Below are 21,564 nucleotides of genomic sequence, written 5' to 3'. Positions count from 1 at the left end.
TTTATATTACGGTACATTCAAAAGTTTTGTTGACATTAAAAATTCTTTGACTGTTTTGAGTTACAGCATGTTTACTTTTGAGTGCCTTCAGCCTGTAGTGCCGTCAGCTTGCCAGAGTGCCGTCAGCTTGTACATCAGACAATATTCAAAACTGTCAAACAAGAAATTAGTCAATATTGAAAATGTAATGCTAATGAGATTGTAAGGAAACATGATATTGCTGATATGAATCAACATCCCAGACAGTAAATCAACCGGTTTTATTGTAAAAAATGGTTGATTTGCTGTCTGGGATGTGGGAAATGAGAAAAAACAAATAATGACAAAAATGTCTTTCAAACATTTGCTTCTATAGACTGTAAACACAGATACATTAAACAGTATCATATAACTAGTAACTACACAGAGCATTCGCTAATGTGAAATGTATTCAATACATTTCTCAATATTAGTCAGTACGGTAATTAATTAGCAGGTAATATCTACGTTTTAACCTGACGCAACATGAGTCGTGTATTAATGAGTGTGAAAGGGGAAACGAAGTAACAAATTAGCGAAAAACTTACCGCGAGAAGTTTGTCTCCAACACGCACACCAGCCGCATCAGCAGCTCCGTTGGCTGTGACTCGAGATATGAAAATCCCTCGATCTTCCTCCACGTAAGGAGTCGATCCGATCCCTCCAGCTATGCTCAAACCGAGACCTCCTCCTTCCCTGTCGATGACTAGTTCTATCTGGAGATGGAGATTGTTTAATTTTTAAATTCTCAACGAGCACATGTTAACAGGTAAACAGCTAGTTGGAAGCTTTATCTAGAAAGCTTGCAAAACACTGGTCCATTTTTTTTTCTTGCATGGACTTTAAGAGCTGATTTAGGGTAATTTTGGGGTGATGAATCCAAGTGTCTGCTCAGATTTCCTCTATCACATCAGTTTTTTTTTGAAATATGCATGTTCCATATTGATGAATTACGCAAAAGCTGCTCATTCACTCACGAGTTCAACACTACACAATCACGCAGAAAAGCAGCTTCAAAGGCTTCCGGGCTACAGGAGAAATATCTTCTCAAAACAGGTACAAGCGCTTCATTTTATCGGGACAGAGGGGCCATATTGAGAAAGTACTTCCACTCGGACGGCCAACTTGTTTACTGCACAGATGTTGAAGAGCTTCTTCTTTCTATGAGTTTACCAGCACATCATTCAAGTGACTGGAGATTTTTTATTAACAAGTCGAAAAGAAGCCTGAAATGTGTCTTGCTCCACAATGGGAACAAGTATGGATCTATACTTATAGGACACTCGGTCTTTCTGAAGAAGAATTATGCGAATATCAAAGTTGTGCTAAAAAGATTAATACACTGCAATCACCAGTAGTTGATCTACGTGGATCTTAAAATGGTGAATTTCCTATTGGGACAACAAGGAGGTCACACCAGTTATCCTTGCTTTTATGCTACTGGGATAGTAGAGCCAATGAAGAACATTGGGTAGAAAAGAATGGCCACAAAGAAATACGATAAAACCTGGAAATAAGAATCTATACAATCCGGTAGTTAATCGGAAAAAGATTACTCTACCACGATTGCACATCAAACTTGGCTAATGAAGCAGTTTATCAAAGCAATTAATTGTTCTAGAGACTTTTTTGACTACACATCATCACATGCTGAAAATTTCTTGGCCTTAGGTATGAGAAGAAAAAAGCAGGGATATTTGATGGTCTCCAGATTAGAACGTTGCTCAAGAAACAACACTTCGTGACTACCATGGCCACCATCGAGGCTCGAGCTTGGAATGCATTTGCTGATCTGGTTTATAACTTCCTTGGGAATAAGAAAGCTGACAATTACAGAGAGACGGTTCAGGAGCTTCTCATCAGCCGGCACAAAGTTGAGAGTAGAATGAGCATGAAAGTTCACCACTTGCACAGCCATCTGAGCTAGTTTCCAGAGAACCTTGGACACGTAAATGAGGAAAAGGGGAAGCGTTTCCATCAGGGCATCAAAGTGATGGAAAAACGTTACCAAGGTCGATGAAACTGCAACATGATGACAAACTACTGCTGGGGTTCGATGACAGATGTCCCTTATGCTGTTCACAAGAGATCAGCTACACAAAGAAAAATTTTGATATCTTAACGTGATTGCGTTTGTTTGTACCAAGATATGCTTTGGATTTTTACACCACTATACAAATCGTTTTAAGGTGACAGCTGACAGTATTACCTTTTTCTTGCATGTGTTTAGTTTAAATCTGCAAATTCAATTATGCGAGAAAGACACAAAACTAAAAAAATCAGCTTTGTAGTGGTGCCTTACCAGTGGTGAGCAGTATGCTCCAAATTGTACTTTTTCAAATATATATCATTTATTTAGTGTTTGTATATTGCAGTCAATAATGACCGAAAAGGATACAACCACAAAAGTAGTTTTGGAGAAGCATTCTTTAAAGGAATAGCTGCCTCCCTTTGCAAACATTATTCTATAAAGGTCACATGGGTGCTTAAACGCAACGTAAATTTTATAACTTGAATCGGTAAAAAATACCAATTAAAAAAGTTTTCGTATCTCAAAAACTTGATATGATGAGCAAAAACTAACACCAGATTCGGATTTAGCGCCCCAAAATTACTATAACTCCATTGAAAAACTCCATCCAAGAAAAATTGTGTTGACCAGTGTAATTAAAGTCAAGCACGATATAAAGCCATCAAATCAGTCCTTTTTGACATTGACTTAATATCTGCAGATCTGGCTGAAAATAGTCAGAATGGTAAATTACTTCAAAGAATGCTAAAAAGATGAATTAAAGCTTTGTTTTCAATACTCAAACATGTACGCTAACCGTAACTCCAGGAACGCCGCTTAGAATTTTACAAATAAAGAAATTGTAGGATGCTTTTTAGACTCGTGTCGGCAAACCTGACACCAATAACTGCAACCGTTAGGTAGCCAGAGCAACCTACTAATGACGTAAAGTAATATCTAGTTTTGATAGTTCCTTACCTGGTCGAGGTATAGTTCAGTTTCGTGGCCTTCAGAATCTTCCACGCTTTCTAAACAGATGTTCATATTAAAAAAATACAAAAAACAGAATGACGCATGTCGTAACTGTGTGAAACCAGTCTAAGCCATGTAAACAAAATCTTCATTTTTTTCAGAAGTCAATAAGTGTTTGAACGACTAAGAGAAGTGATAAAATTTCAAAATTCAATTAATTGATGTTTAAGTTTGAAGCTTCGTGTTAAATTGCATCTAAGAACAAAATTATGAAAATTAACACAAAACCCTTATTACAGTAAGTTAAACTGGCGAGCAGAACATACTTTTCAAAGATGGGTTTCTCAGGAGAGCCACAACAGAATCAGGTTTATTGGTTTCAGTGATGCGAATGTCTCTCTTGTAGTGAGGAGTGTCCTTCCTGTGGAGGCGATCGGACCTCGGAGCATCGCTTTCTTCAAAGTCCACATCCCCACCACCAAAACGAACTTCTTTCTCTTCGTACTGAAAGAAGATAAGAGAATGTAGCTCTTCAAAAGCAAGAATGAAAGAAAATTAAACAAACAATAAAAATAATTTTTAAATTTGTAGAGGAAGACCAAAGAGAAGATGGAGAGACTGTGTTACAGAAAACCTTGAAACAGTATTAATGAAAAAAGAGGATACCGTTGACAGAGCAATGTGTAGGACCTGGCGGCTTCACTTGATGCAAGGATGAAGCCGGAAGAAAACTGACCATCATATATGGTTTGTATTCTAACATACAAACAACGTTAACGTAACAAAAATTAACAACAAACCTCAGCTTCCTCGTCGGTGTCCTTATCTTTACAGGAGAGGGATCTTTCTTCCACAAACGTCTGGGGGTCTTCTTTCACGGAATGATCAGACTCAGAATCGGCTGCAACTGATGATTAAAAAGTGCTTAGTCACATGACATTGCTGCGGACACTGGCATTGCTTGACGGCTTTTTGAATTTCCAAATTAGTTGAAAAAGGCTGCTAGTTTTAATAAATCGTTAAAACTTGCCTTGCACAGGAAAAGCAACTTTCCGGTCCGGTTCTTGTGAAGTTGATGAGTTAGATAACAACGGAGTGCGATCGTCACTGCCATCTGCTTCGTTGGTTTGAATTTCTGTTCAAAACACAACTCTGATTTTTGCGAGTGACGCGCTTTGTTTCGTGAAATTTAGCAAGGACATACTGTTATAAAAAAGCGATATTTTCTTCTTGATATTTGTGCTGTATCGCAGGAATGTGTGAAAATGTTGAATGGCGTGTGCGATTGGTGATCTGTTTTGTCAAATCCACGCTCATCCCGAGTGTTTGAAAATTCACATCAAGTGTCTTGCCAAAGACTAAGCATAAGCAGCGCCCTTTCGTTCTCACCATTCCACTGTTGCCGGCAAGTGCGGTGATGACTTGGGCAAACTATTTGGGTAGAGGTTGCAGTGAAATTTCGTGAAAAAATAGCATAGCAAAAGTATTAAACAAATAAAAAAAATGTTGACCTTCAGCAGCTGTTCTTGCGGCATCCAGCGCGTTCTGAGCAAGCTGTCTGTGTTTTTGAAGCACCTCGCTCTGCTGCTGACGTTTCAGTTCTTTTGGATGGGGGGTCAAATGACGCTGTAGAACCCCTGACTGCAAATGTAAAAACCTCATATCAAGACCAATAAAGTGTCGCTGAGTTAAAGTTTAAAGCCAAGATGGAAATCCACCAAGCAATCGAGCAAATCTTAAAGAATACGCAATTTCACATTCACCCCAACTTTGATAAACCACCTTCTGGTGAATCAATAGCAAACCTACACGGTGGATTTACAAGAAGTCACATTTGAATCAATCAATGAATTTCAATCGACAAAATTTGGCACTTATTGGTTTTCTTAGAGTCACAAAGCGTCAACAATCGAACATAGTGATGCGTGTAGGTTGAAGTCAACGGGCGAGTGGTTCCGTAATTGATGCTCAAACCAATGTGATCGCATGATGATTCGTTTGCTCAAGATGTTAGTTAAAAGCTTAGGGATAAGTAGTTGAGTGCGTTGTTTTCTTACATCTCTCTAACGTGACATAATGAAAAGAATATCAGAAAGCCAGAACCGTTTAACAACATCGCTGACCAAAACAGGCTAATCAAGCGGTAATGACTTACTTCGAATTGGCAGAACAGCCATGGCGCCTTTAAGGTATTGTTCGTTTGCTGAACTAAATCAAATTGAATTTACCCGCTCAAGCTTTCTATAACTGGCCCCAGCCAACAAAATCGCTTTTTCTTTTATATATTGATTCATAGTCTGCAAACATCGAATCAATGTAAAATGGACCAAATTTGTTAGCTGGGGCGTAAACGGGCAGCTCAACATGTCGGTTTGTCACGCATCACGATATCTCAAACCCTGTCGCCGACATACCGAAAGGACAATGTTTTGAGAACATGATTTATTCTTACAACGGAATGTAATTGTAAAGTTCTCAATTTACAAATTACCGCAAACATTTCGACACTTTCAGAAGCTAATCAAACCGGAGTGGGCTTGACCGTTCTCTTCATTATCCGACATTTTTGTCTCAATGCAAAGTGAAATAAGTTTAAATCTATCACCTACATCATCGAGTGATGATCAAAATCAGTGTGCGGCGCTATGCGCATCTCAGAAAGGTTCCGGAATACGGACATGCGTAAAACTTCAGCTTGGCATAAAGTTTATCTCATGCCCTTCTAAAAAATTTATATCAAAACCTCAACAGCATTTAGCCTAGGGTGTTCCAAAATTTCACCACTTTTAAATTTCAAAACGAGTACCTTTTTTTCTGATGGAGTTTTGGCCGCTGATTACGAATCTGGCATTATTTTTTCATTATGACGTCATCTTGAGGGTGCCCCACGCGATTTTTCGCGTTTTTTCAATATCTTGAAAACTACTTGGGCTAGACGTATGGAATTTGTATCAAATGATGCAGAATATACGATTTCCTATCTCTACTTAAGAGTGTTTAAAGTCGTATCTGCTTCAGAAAAAAAGTTATTTGAGAAAAACACTTTTTTATTGTTTTTACATCCATTCCATATCTACAATCTTCGAGCTATATGACAATACATTGTGACGTCAATTCGGTAATTGGTAATAACAATGGTAATTGTTTGTAAATCAACAACGATAATTGTTTGCTGACAATACGGGTCTTAAGGGATAAAAACAATTTCCAATTTGAATTTAGTTGGTCAGTTTTAAATGCAGTATAAGCAGGGATATGGCATGGTTGAGATCTGTTGAGGTTAAGTCTCTGATAGTCTCGAAAAAGTTACTTGGAAATACATTACCAACGTGTAGAGAAGTTATAGAGCACTATCATTATATTCAGCAGCTTTTAATGGATACAGACACTAAATTTTTGAAGAAAACTCCAGGATTCAATGATATCAAAGATGTAGTTATGAATGACATAGTTCAACTGTGGAGAAGAGCCAGCTTGCCTGCTATCGAGTTGAGAAGTATCCATACAAAACTGAAGCAACTTATTCACAAGTTTGCTGTGGCAAGAAAACGTGCCAAGAAATTGAAACTTATTTCAATCAGCGATGGCTGGCTCGACCAGCTCTTTGATATAACCAAGTGCCGGTGTGAAATACCAGATATATTTCAAACGTATAAAGGTAAGCTGATTTGTAGTTGCAGTTTTGACCACAGAGTTCCAGAAAAAGAAATTATGTTTCTGAAAGATCAAAGGTCCGATAGAAGAATGATTTTATCTTCATCCAAAGATGCACTGTTTAATATACACAAGCTGCAGAGTGTAATCAAGCTCAAGCGACGCACCACGGCGGAAGATGATATTGAGAACCCCACATCCAGTAAATTAAGAGCTACAATAAACGGAGGCCTATCCAATTCTAAAGTTTTATTCAATTCGTTGAGACCGCGCCAGTTCGATTTAAATATAAATTCTAATGAGAGCAACGATGATGTTTTCGAAGCAGAGACGAGTGATAATGTTAGGGACACGTCAACCTATTTCGACCTGGATTACCAACCTGCTCCCAAGCATCTTGCAGGAGGAAAAGCTTACCTTAAAAAACGTTCATTTTCGATCAGTACCAGTGACTGTGTTAAAGCAGACCGTCGTTTAGTGTCGATTCGCCAACAATCCGATCTGCAGCGATCAACTGTTGGAGAAAAAAATATTTCTGCTTCGCCAACAACTGTACTTCGAAAGCGCGAGCAGTGTCGACTGGAAGCTTTAAATCAATGTGAGGAAGAGCTGAAACATGCTAAAGCAATTCAATTATGCTATGATGGAAAAATCATAAACAAAATGGACAGGTACATCTTTTTGGGACAATTTGTGAATACAGGAGTCAAGTGTGAAAAAGTTATAGCTGTGAAAACTTTTTTGGAAGGAATTTCGGTAACTTCTCAGACCATTTTTAACTGTGTTACCGAGCAAATTTGTGAGGAAAGTTTGAGTAAAATATATTCAGTTATGTCAGATACTACTGCATTAAACACAGGGAAAAAATCTGGTGTAAATAAGCGCCTGGCCGATTTCTTCATGGAACGGCATGGCCGAGGCATCCACACATTGGAATGCTTATTTCATGTTAATGAAATATATTTCACTCATGTCATCTCAAAAATCGAAGGGCAAAAGAAGGGACCTGGAGCAATGCAAGATGGAGCACTGATGAATCACTTTAGTGAAATCAAGAAGCCTGATTTGAGTCACATTGTTGACAGAGTTAAACTTAGCGTTCCTATCACAGGATTAGCTGCTCTGCATTTGAGAAAGAAAGCAGAATGGTTTTCTAGTCAGATAGAAAATGGCAGTAACGAACATTCGTTTAGGAACGATCACGTGTGTTTACTTGCTTTGGCTTGTTACCTTGTAATGGATGTTCCAGAAAACATGAGAAATCTTTTGGTTTACAAGCAAGAGCCGACATGCCATGCCCGATGGATTACAACAGCAAGCGGATATCTTCGTCTGTTGATTTTCAACGTCTGTAAACTGGATGGTAACCAAAAAGAAAAACTTACTAGATTGGTATCTTACATAGTTTCAGTCTATCTACCTTCGTTTTTGCTTATTCACCTGATGCCTTCCGCTGCTGAAGGCCCGGGTATCATGATTGTGCAACGAAATTTTTTACTTGCGTACAGAGACCTCGATTCAGAACTTGCAGATGTCGCTTTGAAGTACTTTTACGACCATGCTCTGCAATGGCTGACACCAATAAACATCTCATTAAGCGTTTTCTCTGAAGTACCACCTTATTCCGTTGAAGCTGTAAAAACAGTAGCGTTTCCGCAGTCAGTAGATGCCAGAAGTTTACTGCGAGATCGCAAAGCCGGACTTCGAAACTTTTTTACCGCAAAGAGCAAAACTGCTCCTTGTATGATGTGTTGCGATGTTCCGGAGACATTTTGGAAAAAAATTGAGAACAACAACAGAGCGACGGAAAGGATGATTGGGAAATTAAAAGGTGTCGTTAACAACAGGATTATCGATAACCCATCACAAGCAGGAAAGACAGATGCTCGCTTCCGTGCGTTTCTTTGTAATTAGCAGACGACCATCATGAACGTTGAAAATCATTTTAGTGTTATGTTAGCTTACAGTTTGTTGTTTTGGTTAAGATACAGCTGAGTGGGATATACTGTATGCTCTTTTATTTCTGATTATACTACTCGTGATTGTTTATGTCAGTGGAATTTTCTTAGCATGTGATTTTTCCTGGCCAATCTATCTAGGCTCTTTAGCTGCTAATATTTTTTTATAATATTGCGGTGTATTTTACTTAATATGGTACAGTATTGTATAATATTGACTTAGAACGACTACAGGTTATAAAATCAAATTTAAAAGTAGAGACGCTTTTTAAATTTGAACCCATCCTGCAAATGACGTCACAATTGTAATTGTCATACAGCTCGAAGATTACAGATATGGATATAAAAACAATAAAAAAGTGTTTTTCTCAAATAACTTTTTTTCTGAAGCAGATACGACTTTAAACACTCTTAAGTAGAGATAGGAAATCGTATATTCTGCATCATTTGATACAAATTCCATACGTCTAGCCCAAGTAGTTTTCGAGATATTGAAAAAACGCGAAAAATCGCGTGGGGCACCCTCAAGATGACGTCATAATGAAAAAATAATGCCAGATTCGTAATCAGCGGCCAAAACTCCATCAGAAAAAAAGGTACTCGTTTTGAAATTTAAAAGTGGTGAAATTTTGGAACACCCTATTTTAGCCGTTTATGCAAATGGTAGGCTGTAATATCATTTGCTAGCCGCAACAAAACTACAATAAAACTTACGCCTTCATCGTCAATGTCTGGAAGTTGCTCCTCATGGAAAGTAATTCTTTTTTGTTGCTTCCCGATGCTGCTTAAGTCATCCTGAGTGGCTACGCTGCCGTTGAGTAAGTTCACTGCACAAGAAATGGACATAATGGAATGGTATTGCCTTAATACGTCAGAAAAAAATACTAGTTATTAAAAAATTTCCAAATTATTACACCGAATGTTTTGCAATCATTAATAGAGAAAGCACGTTTCACAAGTTGGGCTCGACATCCTCGGGTCAAGCCAATACCAAAAGACTTGTAAGTGAGCACAAAGTGTCATCTGAAGGCCAATCTCCTAAGCCTAAGGCAATGATTTTCAACCGGTGTTCCACGGAGCACTGGTGTTCCGTAAAAAATCATCCGGTGTTCCGCAAGAAATTTATTAGTTCGATTAGTGTTCTATGGAACACTGGTCGAAAATCAAAATTACACGAGCTTCGCGTATGTCTTCTGCAATTTCTGCCTGAATATCAACTTTGTAAACATCATAACAGGCCCAGATATCGCACTGACAAAAAACTAAAAGTAGATGAATTGTTGCTGTGTTGTTTATTTTATTGCACCATTATAAAATTTCGGTTGGTGTTCCGCATGATTATATTAATGTATAAAGTGATTTGTGACTCAAAAAAGGTTGAAAACACTGGCCTAAGGTGATGTGTCTGCGTTCAAGCAGCTGTATGGGGAAATGGAGGACGAAACGAGTATTGTCGTCGGCCTACGCTAAACCAGGTTTGGATCTACGTAACGTGTTTACTTGCTTTTAATTAACTGACAGTCAACAAGTTTTAATTAAAATGTATTATTAAAATATGTCCAATATAGTTACTAATCACCCAAGTATACTGTATGGGATGTTGCCTGATTCGCTGTGTTTGGTTTTTTACTAGGCATTGAGCACTTTTTTGCAGTGTCGATGGTACTGAATTAAAAATATGTGTAGATTTACGCACCCATGCTTTGTGAAGGTTGCTGCGGAAGTAAGAAACAAGTTAAAACTTCTCCTGCTGTTCCTCTGTCTTCTTTTTGGAACTTTAGCAGCGGTTGTGATTGATTTTCTGACAGCCATAATGCTATTACAAAGAAAAGAAACAGTGACAGCTAATTCAATATGAACAAACCTACAGAAGAGCCCTGCATGCGAAGCGGAAAACTGTTTTGACAGATTTCTTGCAACAGACAAGTCAATGTTTGGCTTGCCTTGACAACGTCTTGTGCTGTATATTAATCGTCGCAGGTTGAACAGCGTAGAGAGAAATATATTGAAAAACGACAAGTTGTTCAGTATTTATAAACAACGCAAAGCTACGAAGTGAATACGATCTCTGCTAGACAAAATAAAAAAAAAGGTGCTGCGTTATCACAGCGCAGTGCGCGAGTGTACGCCTTGTCTCTGTGACGTTAATCAGTCCAAACACAAAAACACATAGCGTTCAACTACCAGCATCTTAGCACTGCAGCAGTTGGTGTATGCCGGGTATTACACAAGCACTTTCTCAACACTATCAAGTGAAACCACCACAATTGCTATTTATTCAGCACAAGCACTTGACATGGAAACGCAACAACGCACAGTTGATTTAATCATCACCTTTCAGGTTAAGAGATGCCATGGATATGGGGAGATGATCAAGACGATTTCCACTCAACTCAAGAACCCTTAAGTTTTCTGCTTTCGAAAGTTCATCTGGTAAAGCCTTGAGAACATTATCTCGAGCCGATAGAATGTTCAGCTTCTGGCAGTCCCCCAACTGTGAGAAATTTAATTGCAAACAAAATGTTTGTCTTGATTGTTGCATGGAATTATTGATGCATATAATTGAATTATGATAAAATTTCTGGAATGTGCAATGACCTGATGGAATGTCATTCAGCCATCTTCTCACACCATTTCGCTAGATTGTGTGGAAAAAACGCAAGCAAGTGTTTAAATAGCCTGCACTTTTCACATAGTAATATTGAAAAGGCCCATTGTTTTACCAAACGATAACCATAAATATAGCCTTCTCAACACAATGCCATTATTTTAAACGCTTTAGAAGAAATCGATTGTTTGAAAATTTAAGCTACGACCAGATCGCTTGATTCTTCTATTCCAGAATGGAAAAGTTGTTATCCTTAGATCGTTCCAACGTCGAAGGACGTTGGAACGTTGTAAAAATAACAACTTTTATTCGTTTAGATACGAGTGAAAAGTTCAATGCAAAACCTCTTTCGGAAAGTATTCCAATTGATTCCGGTCCACGTTGAGCGTTATCATGTTTTGCAGAAGACCAAGACTGGGTGGTAGATCGGGAAGAAGATTCTCGGTGAGCATGAGTTCCGTGATGTTGGTGCACTTGCCGATCGACGGAGTCAGCTGGCTGAGACTGTTCTGATCGACTTTCAAGATCGACAACTTGGTCAGATTCCCTGCATGGAAAATCGAATTCATTATGGTATGTTATTTACGCAATGCGATGATATGCTGGTTTAAATGACATAATTTAGAACAGGGCTTCCCAAACTATGTAGGGTTGCCAATAAGTTAAAAGTGAACCTACAGTGGGTAGTTTCCACTGTAATTGATAGCATAAAAAAATGTTTTCTTACATGGGATCGCACAATAAGAAAGTTTGAAAAATCCTGATTTAGATTACACACTAGGAAGTTGTGAGGTGAAGCAGATAATTGTGTAAAGTGAAGCTTCCAAAAGTAAAACAGTAATTCATCAACCCCATTTTTTTTTAGATCAACGATCGTTAATAGCCTTTTATCACATCTCGAGTAAGTTTCACAAAATGATCGCTTTCATGCGAGGTAAACATGGGACATATTTTTCAAAAAGCTACAGAGGAAATAAAAAAACGTTTACAAGGACTAGGTGGATATTTACAAACAATAATAACACATATACTATACAGCAATGTAGCAGAGGATGTTGGCGTTGTTGAGTGTATGTATTATTAATTTATTCTTCATTTAGTTCCTGCTATCCAGCGTCAGAATTAAGCATTATGTACGGGAGGGCAAGGAAGCCAATCATCGCGTCAACCATCGAAAGCTTGTCCTGTGCTTTGCATTTGCCAAGATGTGTTTGAATAATTCCAGGCTTGGATAATCGTCATTTAAATTACACAATTTTACAAACAGACAAAGACAAAGAACTGCCTGATTGTTAGACTTGGAGCAGTTCAAATAATGAAGAGGCGCCCACGCAATTGTGATGCGTGGCGGCGTTCATTCTATCTCGGCCAGTCAAATGATATTTAGTCAATCAACCTCCTCATAAATATTTCAGCGAAGCGATCATGCAAAATCAACATAGCATATTCGGGGTGATTGAACAACCGAACTGGACTGAAAGAAATATTTTCTTGATGTTTTTATCGACATCTGCTACTGGTGCTGCTTACCTATGGAGTCGGGTAATTCCTCTAAGCTATTGTTCGACAGAGTGAGGTCGGTGAGAGCCGTGAGGTCGCCTATCGAGTCCGGAACAGAAATGAGGTTGTTTTCACTCACGTCCAGACAAACCAGGCTTCTCAGCTTTCCAATGTTCTAAATAAAAGAAAACTTTTGAGCATGCAAATACTGCTGAGATAGTTGGGCAGTACTAAACGTCATCAAATACCTAATTAAGTTAAAGATACTTAGCAACAACACGGTATTTGTTATTCTCCAGAAAAGAAGAAAAAAAAAACGCAAACGTTTTGAGCTGTAGGCCATGTCATCTTGCCCTTGCCTGGCACATGACCTAAAACCGTCGTGGATTTTCGTTTTGTAACAAGAAAAATTTTGTTGTATTGCTTCGTTTTATTTTTCTTGTGGTTCAACAAAGAAAACTCTCTAAACTTGTATTTTGTTAATAGCATCCATAAAGGAAGTTAAAATCATCATTTCAATTTTGCTTTTTTCATTGACTTGTCCGGCACGAAAAAGCAGAGCACGTCTTTTAGGCGCAAACAGTTAGGTGCCTGCCAGATGCGTATACTGTGGTGTTAGGATATTTAGGTGCGGGGCTCGCTCATTTAGGTGCTTTTCCCAGTAAAGTCTATTTCATTAAGTGCTTGATGATAATACTGCAGACAGTGGCGTACGCAGGATTTTCTCAAGGGGGGACCATTTGAAATGCTTTTCGAATCGAAAACAAATTTTAAAAAAACGCCCATTTGCTAATTATGAAAAGCAAGTTATATTGTACAAGATTGGCTTAACGTGATTGGCTTAACGTAATTGGCTTACTCAACCCAATGAACCACGCGTACTGATTCATCTGTACCTCAGGAAGAGATGTCAAGTGGTTTCCATCTAGCCACAGATCATGAAGATTCTTCAGTTTATCAACATTATCTGGCAGCACCTCCAGCTCGTTTGCTCCCAAGTCCAGCTGCTCGAGAGCAACAATGTTGCACAGAGAGTTGGGAACCGACGCCAATAAGTTTTCTCTGCACTCAATCGTCTGGAGCCTAAGCAACCTGGAAAGCAAACAAATTCATGGAGGGACAAGTTTTTATTAAAAAGTTATTAACACTTAGCGACTCCGCTGCTGCGTTAACTGTCGATTTGAGAGGAAATATAATAATTGAACCATTTTTAGCAAGAATAGTTACTTTCCGGTGTCCTGCGGGAGTCTTATTAACGAAATGTCGTTCACATTCAAATGACGAAGACCAGCCAATTGGCAAATGCTGTCCGGCAGCCTGTAAAACAGTTAAATTTTAAACGCATTTATATAATGCATTGTTGATGGGAGTACACTACAGAAACCATGCATACAGTAAATACAGTAGATAGCTGACTAAAACGTTCAGCAGACAACTTGAAAAATGCCAAAACAATAATCCAACAAAAAAATACGAAAAAGTAGATTTTCAAGTTAAAAAAAGAAAGCTCTGATTTAAAAATAGCTGTTAAGCAACTCCAGTAAAACCAAAATAACATGTTTCGCTTCATGGTAGAGCAAGAAACTCGCAGTAATGTCATGTAACTTACTCAATTTAATGTGTAAAATGTTGAACATGTGGCTATGAAACGACCACTCAAATCAAACTTGACTAGTGACTACATCCTAGCCAGTAGAAGATGTCGTTTTAGCATTCTGCCGTCACCAGACGTTGAAAAGATGTCAAAAACGGCAGCTTTTGCTGTCTGGGGAGGCACTTGCAAGATCAGTGTTACAATTAAACCCAGACAAATTTGCAGATTATAATTCTGTGTATTCACAAAATCGATAGTCTGAAGAGGAAAAATTATATTCAATTGCCCAAGCGGTTGACATCAGACAAAGCAGGATTGTCCAAAGCCAAAGTGGTTTAACAATGCAGCTTCGTTCATTCGTAGTATTGCGGTCCGCGCCAAATAACTCACATAGTTTAAATACCATTGCTTGACAGACTGTTAAGCAGCAACAAAAGATATTAAAGATATGGAAATGAAGACCACAAAGTTAAAGCAGATATACTTTGTTAAAGGATTTCCACTCAAATCCAATCTTTCGAGATTCAAGCAAAATTTGATGGTTTCTGGCAATTCTGTAAGATCTAAAATAAAAAAAAATAAAAAAACGTTAAAAGCGTTACATTATTTCCACAGTTGATTCAAATACACAATCATATTTTGGATCCAAATGGTGCATGATGTTGCTTATTAAAGAATAGCTTTGTGTTGTAGAAATTTAGAAATCAATCCGTACTTATTATTCATAAAAAGACTAAAAAAGTTTTTGTGAAACCTACCCTTGTAGTTTTGCAGCATAAAAACTTAAGCCAAGTCGTTGAAGTTAATCGTTTGAAGTTATTGGATAAACATTATTATAAAAGAAGACCTTCTAACATTAAAGGTTATATTACTGCGCTGAGCAAGACACAAACGATCGATGTTGCTGGTCTTGTTTCAAAGCCTGGTGCAGTAGCAAACGACAAGATTCAGGTAATCAGAACGACGTGAGAAAGTGAAAATTGTAAAATGCCAGTTACTACAGAGGCGTAAATTTTGTTGTCAAGAAAAAAAAGTTATTGGTGCTATACTAGGACAACTCAATCATGGTTGCTGTGCATCTAAAAGAAGGTTTTGGTTACCTTTTATATTAAACCCTTACGACACTTCACGTGGTATTTCAAAATGAGAAATTTTATCAGCATTGCATGCCAAGGAATAAATTCTGGTCAGAGCAAAATCAAAATTTGCCAAAAAATTCTCAGAAAGAGACACCTAAACGTTAAAATCTAATTTAACACGACTGGACGGAATTTGAGATTCTATGGCACTAGTGGATTATTCCACGTTAATTTAATCAATAGGTAAAACACAACCCTCTTTGATTTGGCTGAAATGAGGCACAATGATGTGAGTAGGTTAAAACTACCAAATCTAATATTTTACCTCAATGTAACAATTATTGTACAAAACAATATGGCACCTTAAATTTCTTGACAAATTTCACAAAATTGTCTAATGTCTACTTACGAGATGCCATTGCAATGGGAATATATTATATAAGTGTATATAAAATGCCTTTTTTTCGGTTGAATTGACATATACGGAAAAACGGCCCTAGTACCTCAAGCCAACAAAAGTTACACATTTTTTGGTTGAAAAAAAAACACAATCAAAAATAATAATCCATTCTTAACTTTTGATCACTGAGCTATTTTATGAACATACCATTCTTACTGATGTTAAAATCAACCAGATTAGTAAACTGAGCGATTTCATCAGACAGTTGTTGCAATTCATTGTCGCTTAATCCAAGCTTTCGTAGTTTTACAAGGCGAAAAAATTGCTGAAATACAATGTTAACAAGTAAACAACAGCCCAACAATCTTGCAAAAGTCCGCCCCGATAGCTCAGTTGGTTAACGTGTGACTTCTAGAACAAGGATGCTCAAGATCAAGCGGCATTAGTTCGACTCTCGAGGTGTGTGCTTGAGCAACACATGTTAAGAACTGCTCTCCATTCAGCGACATGTAATGGATGGAATAATTCCCCGGCATTAAGACTTCAACAATCAGAAACTTCACTCTGTCAATCTCGGTGACCGGCCCTGCGTCAGTGGTTCAAAGCCTCTACAAGTATGGGAAACTGCCAGGATTGGGAAAATTATTGGGAAACTGCCAAGAAGCTTTTCCAGTCTAAAAAGGATAAAGATTCAATCAACCAAACAAAAACGCACATCGAACTGTTCATAACACTCAGCATTAGTAGCCTATCTGTTGTTTGGAGTAACAGCATATTCGGGTAAGTCTCTTTGCAAGTCAGGTAAATGTGCCTTCGTTGTATAAAGCTGTATGCAACATGATGCGATGCTCTTCACATTTCTACATAATGTACACTATACAGTATACACTACAGTATGTCCAATTGTCAATCAACATAAACACTTTTCACATACCTATTCGCTCATGATATAAGCAAATCAACGTTTATATATATACACTCTACATACTGACTAGAAATGGGACTCACGCTTGATACCAAGTTTAAAACCATCATACAAATTTGAAATTGGTATTTAATCACATTGCAAATAACTGAAGAGACTTGACTACTTTTTTGCCTAAAAAGCTAGTTTGAAAATACAATATTCAAAATATCAAAGTTTTCTGGTAACTTACCTTTGGCAGGGCAGAAATTTGATTGGAGTCTAAAAGCAGCTCTTCTAAAGTTGCAGAATATCGAAAAACTTCTTCAGGTACTATCAGCAGACTACAATGACGTTTGTCAACAGTGTCGATTTGTCTGTGATGCAAAGCATACTCCTCGTAATTGTTTAAAAATTAAGTCGAGTTGTGCAGGGTTAAATCAATTTCATTTTAGTGAAACCACGTACGGCAACCTAGCGATGCGGCCTGATTACATTTTACAGATTTTGATTACCGTTACTGCTACTGTCCAACTGAAATTTTCTTGGATTTTTTTTGCTGACTTGTAATGATATGATATAAAAGCTTTTTGTTGCCTTGGGGTAGCAATAGAAAAGAAATAGAATAGAAAAGGAGATAAAGTTAAAAAACTTCCAATCACTCAATCCAACTGTTATTGATTCAACAGTCTGATTAAAATTTTATAAATCAAATTGTTTTTGTTTTGCTACGCCTGGTAATGTTAAAACCATTTAGTCAACTAGGATAGACACTAGACAGTAAAGACATTAAAATATAATTTTTAGAAAATTGCATTTCAGACATTTATCAGAAGTTGGCAAAATTCTGCAGAATGCGTCAAATAAGGCCATATCTCTAAATAGTTATGGTTAAACCTTTTCCTAATTTTTATTCTAAAGGTAATTGTGAAGTAGTATGTTAAAACCAAGGAAGTTTTGGTGGGAAAATGATAGCCTATAATGTTCACTGTTCAGTGAATATGCAAAATAATATAAACCAATATAAACCTAACATAGCATTTTTTAACAGATTTAGTAGGATAACACAAAAAATTGAAAAAGTTCAGAGATTAATATACTGTAATTACAATCTAAAGTGACAAGATTATACTGTTAACAAGATGAAATAAAATTCATAAGCAGATGAAAAGTAGGAGCAAAATGGTTGGAATGTCTAGTCATTAGTCAATCTGACCAAAAATAAGAGCCCAAAATGTTAATACTAACCTCATATTCAACAAACGTTTCGAAAACCAAACTTTTGAAAGCAAAAGTGCAAAACTAAAAATAATTATGAAATTTTTTATTCAATAGCATAGCCGTAGAAGAAGTAGCCAGTTTAGTTTTCGAAACGTTTGCTAAACATTTCATCATCTACATTTTAGGCTCTTTATTTTTTGATCAGACAAAAACTACATCTTGAATATACCGTTACAGTACTGAATCTCTTAACTCACAAATAAACTTTATCCCAGTTCAATAAATTTCATGGCTTGTAAATTTAAAATGTTTTGACATGATCCTGATGACCAAAACATAGATTTGCATGAGATCAAAACACTCTGTTGCACCAACTTGACGCAAGACGACTGTGGCGGATCTGTTGCAGAGATATCATACCGCAAGCTCACTTGACGTGAGTTGTACTTTACCATTCAGTATATCATGATGCATTGTGCAAATATTTTCGGTCATCAGACCAATCGACATGCGTCAATTCAGCAAGTGCTTAAACTCAGCAATTACATTTCAGATACTGTCAAGTCAGCACATGAGATTTTCACCTAGCATCGGACTTGCTTAGTCATCACTTGCTAAACTGAACTTGGTGACTTGTGACATGTCATGTTTTTGCTTGCTCAGATTGTTACTTTCCCAGTTTCATCATTTATCAACTTCAGCCACTTGCTGAAATGTTGCTAGCTCAGTTGTCGCTTGCTCAACTGCCATTCACAACTTCTGACTTGTAGGAGGCTCGATATTTTCACTTGGCAATGTTTCATTTCCATCACAATTTTTCTCTAGACAATTTCAATTTGCATCAAGGTAAAGGTATGCCAATATGCCATCAAATATAAGTTTACTGTTATACTTCATTTATTCACAAGCCATGAAATTAATTGAATTAGGATAAAGTTTATTTATGAGTTAAGAGATTCAGTACTGTAACGGTATATTCAAGATGTAATTTTTGTGTATACTGCATTTACTTGATTGTAAACTATGTCTTAATGAAGATTTCCACATCATCATTTGTGTGGTTTACATCCAGGTGCACTTATTTTTTGATTGATAAACAAAGCTTTGTTACATTACAATATTGTAAACATTCGCACCATACTGGCATTGGATTTGGCAGTTTTAAGGTTATTCTGTTGCTTTTTCTAAAATAGATGAACAGATGTTCATCTAATTTAGAAATTGTTTTATTTTGTTTGTTTTATTGTTTTATTTGAACAAAATGTTCAAATAAAACAATGTATTGGAATGCTGTGATTAGGAAGCACAGGATTAGTAACATCAACAAAAAGTCTAGACAATATTGCATGAAATATCGGCACAATCCAAGAATAAAGTCCTTGTGGAAGTTCTCAGCGGTCAGTGGTCTTGCGACAGGTCGTCTGTGGTCAGTGGTCTTGCAACAGGTTGTATGCAGTCAGTGGTCTTGCGACAAGTCGACCACAACAGGGCTATTGTACCCTACAATGAGATGTCCCGGACAGTTGTCTAGCATTGCGTTGGCCGTGACAGAATGTTGTGTACCCGACTTAGAATGCTAACTTGTTAAAAACCGTGGGTAAAAATTCAGATACACTTGTTCTTGTATATTGAACATTTGGCTAGTAAGGGTGAGTAATCAAGATGCATAAATACATGAGTAATAGTCGAAAAATTTTTGTCAACAACTTCACTGATCTGTTGCAACCTGGGGAGTAAACCAATGAATACAATTTTTTTTTACATCTAAGTTTCAGAGCTGCAAATGTAGTGTAAGCTTGAACAGCTTCATATGTTTAGCAAGATTAAAAAGCAGTTGTAATGAACTAAGTCAGCAGTTTTGAATTTTTAATTAAGTATGATATGTATCTGCTTGTACTTTGTAAAGAACAAACTTGCTTTGGTTCTACTACTGCAAAAATGTTAACAGAAAACTGTTCTCAATTGCCATACCCTTCTAAACTGATCCAGAATACTTAACAATTCACATTTTGACGCCTATATAGTACCGTAGATAACTCAAATTGATCAAAATCATAAAATAAAAACTTGTAACACTTTGTGAACTCTAAAACAGTTTGTTTGAGTTGGCCTATGCAGCAATGATTTTTCTTGGTTTTCTACCTATGAGGTTACTTTAAACATGACATATATAAAGACTGTTCATTAGAGTGGTTCAAAAAAATACAATTTTCTCGGAATCTTCCTCCACAAGGCTTAAAATGTGCCATTTTCCCATAGAAGTGCCCTTGCAAAAAATTAGACTGATTGGAAGTCGTTTAAAGGTCAATCAGATTTTCACTTTTTTACAACATTCTGCCTATGTCAAACCCTATCGCACACAGGCCGATATTGTGCGCAAGACTTACAGAGGGGGAAATGCCCCCTATTGTTTTGAAAACCACAGCAGAGAATGAGCTAGACTTTTATATGATGCAGAATTAAACTTAGTGTGTATGTAAACAGTATTTATTAACTTAACACCCAACAAAGCAAAAATCTTATTTTCATACTATACTATCGGCATCTACCATTTTTATTGAAAAACACTCGAAACCGGCAGTAGTCTCATCAGTCATCACTTCAATTATTTTGATAGGTTAAATAAGTTTAAACATAATACAATTTTCCTTTTATCACAAAGAGACATCCATATCACGATAAATGAATTAAAATACAATGTTAGCATCAAGGACTGTGGTGTTAAATCAGATATGACATTCGGCCACTGTTTTCATCACAGTCTCATTTCAGGCTTTGTTGAGATTAGGGGTTGCTTTGGTTGGCACCGGAAATCTTTTCCTGTGGATGCTTACTAACTACAGTAGGTACTGGTACTGTTTCTGAGTCTCATGAAAATGATTGAAGTGATGACTGATGAGACTACTGCCGGTTTCGAGTATTTTTCAATAATAATGGTAGATGCCGAATTGCCGATAGTTTAGTATGGAAATAAGATTTTTGCTTTGTTGGGTGTTAAGTTAATAAATCTGTTTACATACACACTAAGTTTAATTCTGCATCATATAGAAGTCTAGCTCATTCTCTGCTGTGGTTTTCAAGGTGATAGCGGGCATTTCCCCCTCTGTAATTCTTGTACACAATATCGGCCTGTGTGCGATAGGGTTTGACATAGGCAGAATGTGGTAAAAAAGTGAAAATCTGATCGACCTTTAAACGACTTCCAATCAGTCTAATTTTTTGCAAGGGCACTTCTATGGGGAAATGGCACATTTTAAGCCTTGTGGAGGAAGATTCCGAGAAAATTGTATTTTTTTGAACCACTCTACTGTTCATACATCATAATGACACAAATTTCAATTTTTTTCACCCCCACATGTCATGTCAAACATACATTTGTCAATTGTCATCATAATATAATCTCCTGCGCATAATGTCAGGATTTAGACACCCTCCTTCCAAGGGCAACATATGATATCCGAACTAAACAGCACAATAAAAAATAAATCAATAATTTCTTACCTGTTGCACCGTAAGCTTGGAAAACACTTCCAAAAACTAGGCATTGTCACAATTAAAATGCACCAAGGAATTTAAATAAAGAAACAAAATATTACAAAACACAACTAGCACAGCAATTTCATCAGCTAATGTGCAACAAGGGCA

The 21,564-nt window shown here is 37.1% G+C and overlaps 1 protein-coding gene across 1 annotated transcript in view; it reads right to left on the bottom strand.

The window, feature by feature from the left end:
* LOC145780264 (uncharacterized) overlaps positions 1–21,564 on the bottom strand; it is a 61,702-nt gene extending 40,138 nt beyond the window's left edge. Inside the window, exons 1-17 of the mRNA XM_082591967.1 lie at positions 21,421–21,564; positions 16,952–17,075; positions 16,002–16,119; positions 14,800–14,878; positions 13,949–14,038; positions 13,618–13,813; positions 12,752–12,896; positions 11,566–11,768; positions 10,948–11,107; positions 10,310–10,429; positions 9,328–9,440; positions 4,513–4,642; positions 4,032–4,136; positions 3,802–3,908; positions 3,328–3,505; positions 3,008–3,057; positions 567–734 (exon numbers count right to left, since the gene is read on the bottom strand). Coding sequence (XP_082448093.1) covers positions 567–734; positions 3,008–3,057; positions 3,328–3,505; positions 3,802–3,908; positions 4,032–4,136; positions 4,513–4,642; positions 9,328–9,440; positions 10,310–10,429; positions 10,948–11,107; positions 11,566–11,768; positions 12,752–12,896; positions 13,618–13,813; positions 13,949–14,038; positions 14,800–14,878; positions 16,002–16,119; positions 16,952–17,075; positions 21,421–21,464 — 2,130 coding nt within the window. The 5' untranslated portion in view covers positions 21,465–21,564. The remainder of the gene's footprint in view (positions 1–566; positions 735–3,007; positions 3,058–3,327; positions 3,506–3,801; positions 3,909–4,031; positions 4,137–4,512; positions 4,643–9,327; positions 9,441–10,309; positions 10,430–10,947; positions 11,108–11,565; positions 11,769–12,751; positions 12,897–13,617; positions 13,814–13,948; positions 14,039–14,799; positions 14,879–16,001; positions 16,120–16,951; positions 17,076–21,420) is intronic.

The sequence above is a fragment of the Aplidium turbinatum genome, chromosome 11 (assembly GCF_918807975.1).
Source record: "Aplidium turbinatum chromosome 11, kaAplTurb1.1, whole genome shotgun sequence".
Taxonomy (NCBI): domain Eukaryota; kingdom Metazoa; phylum Chordata; class Ascidiacea; order Aplousobranchia; family Polyclinidae; genus Aplidium; species Aplidium turbinatum.
This window is presented reverse-complemented; position numbering and strand designations above follow the sequence as displayed.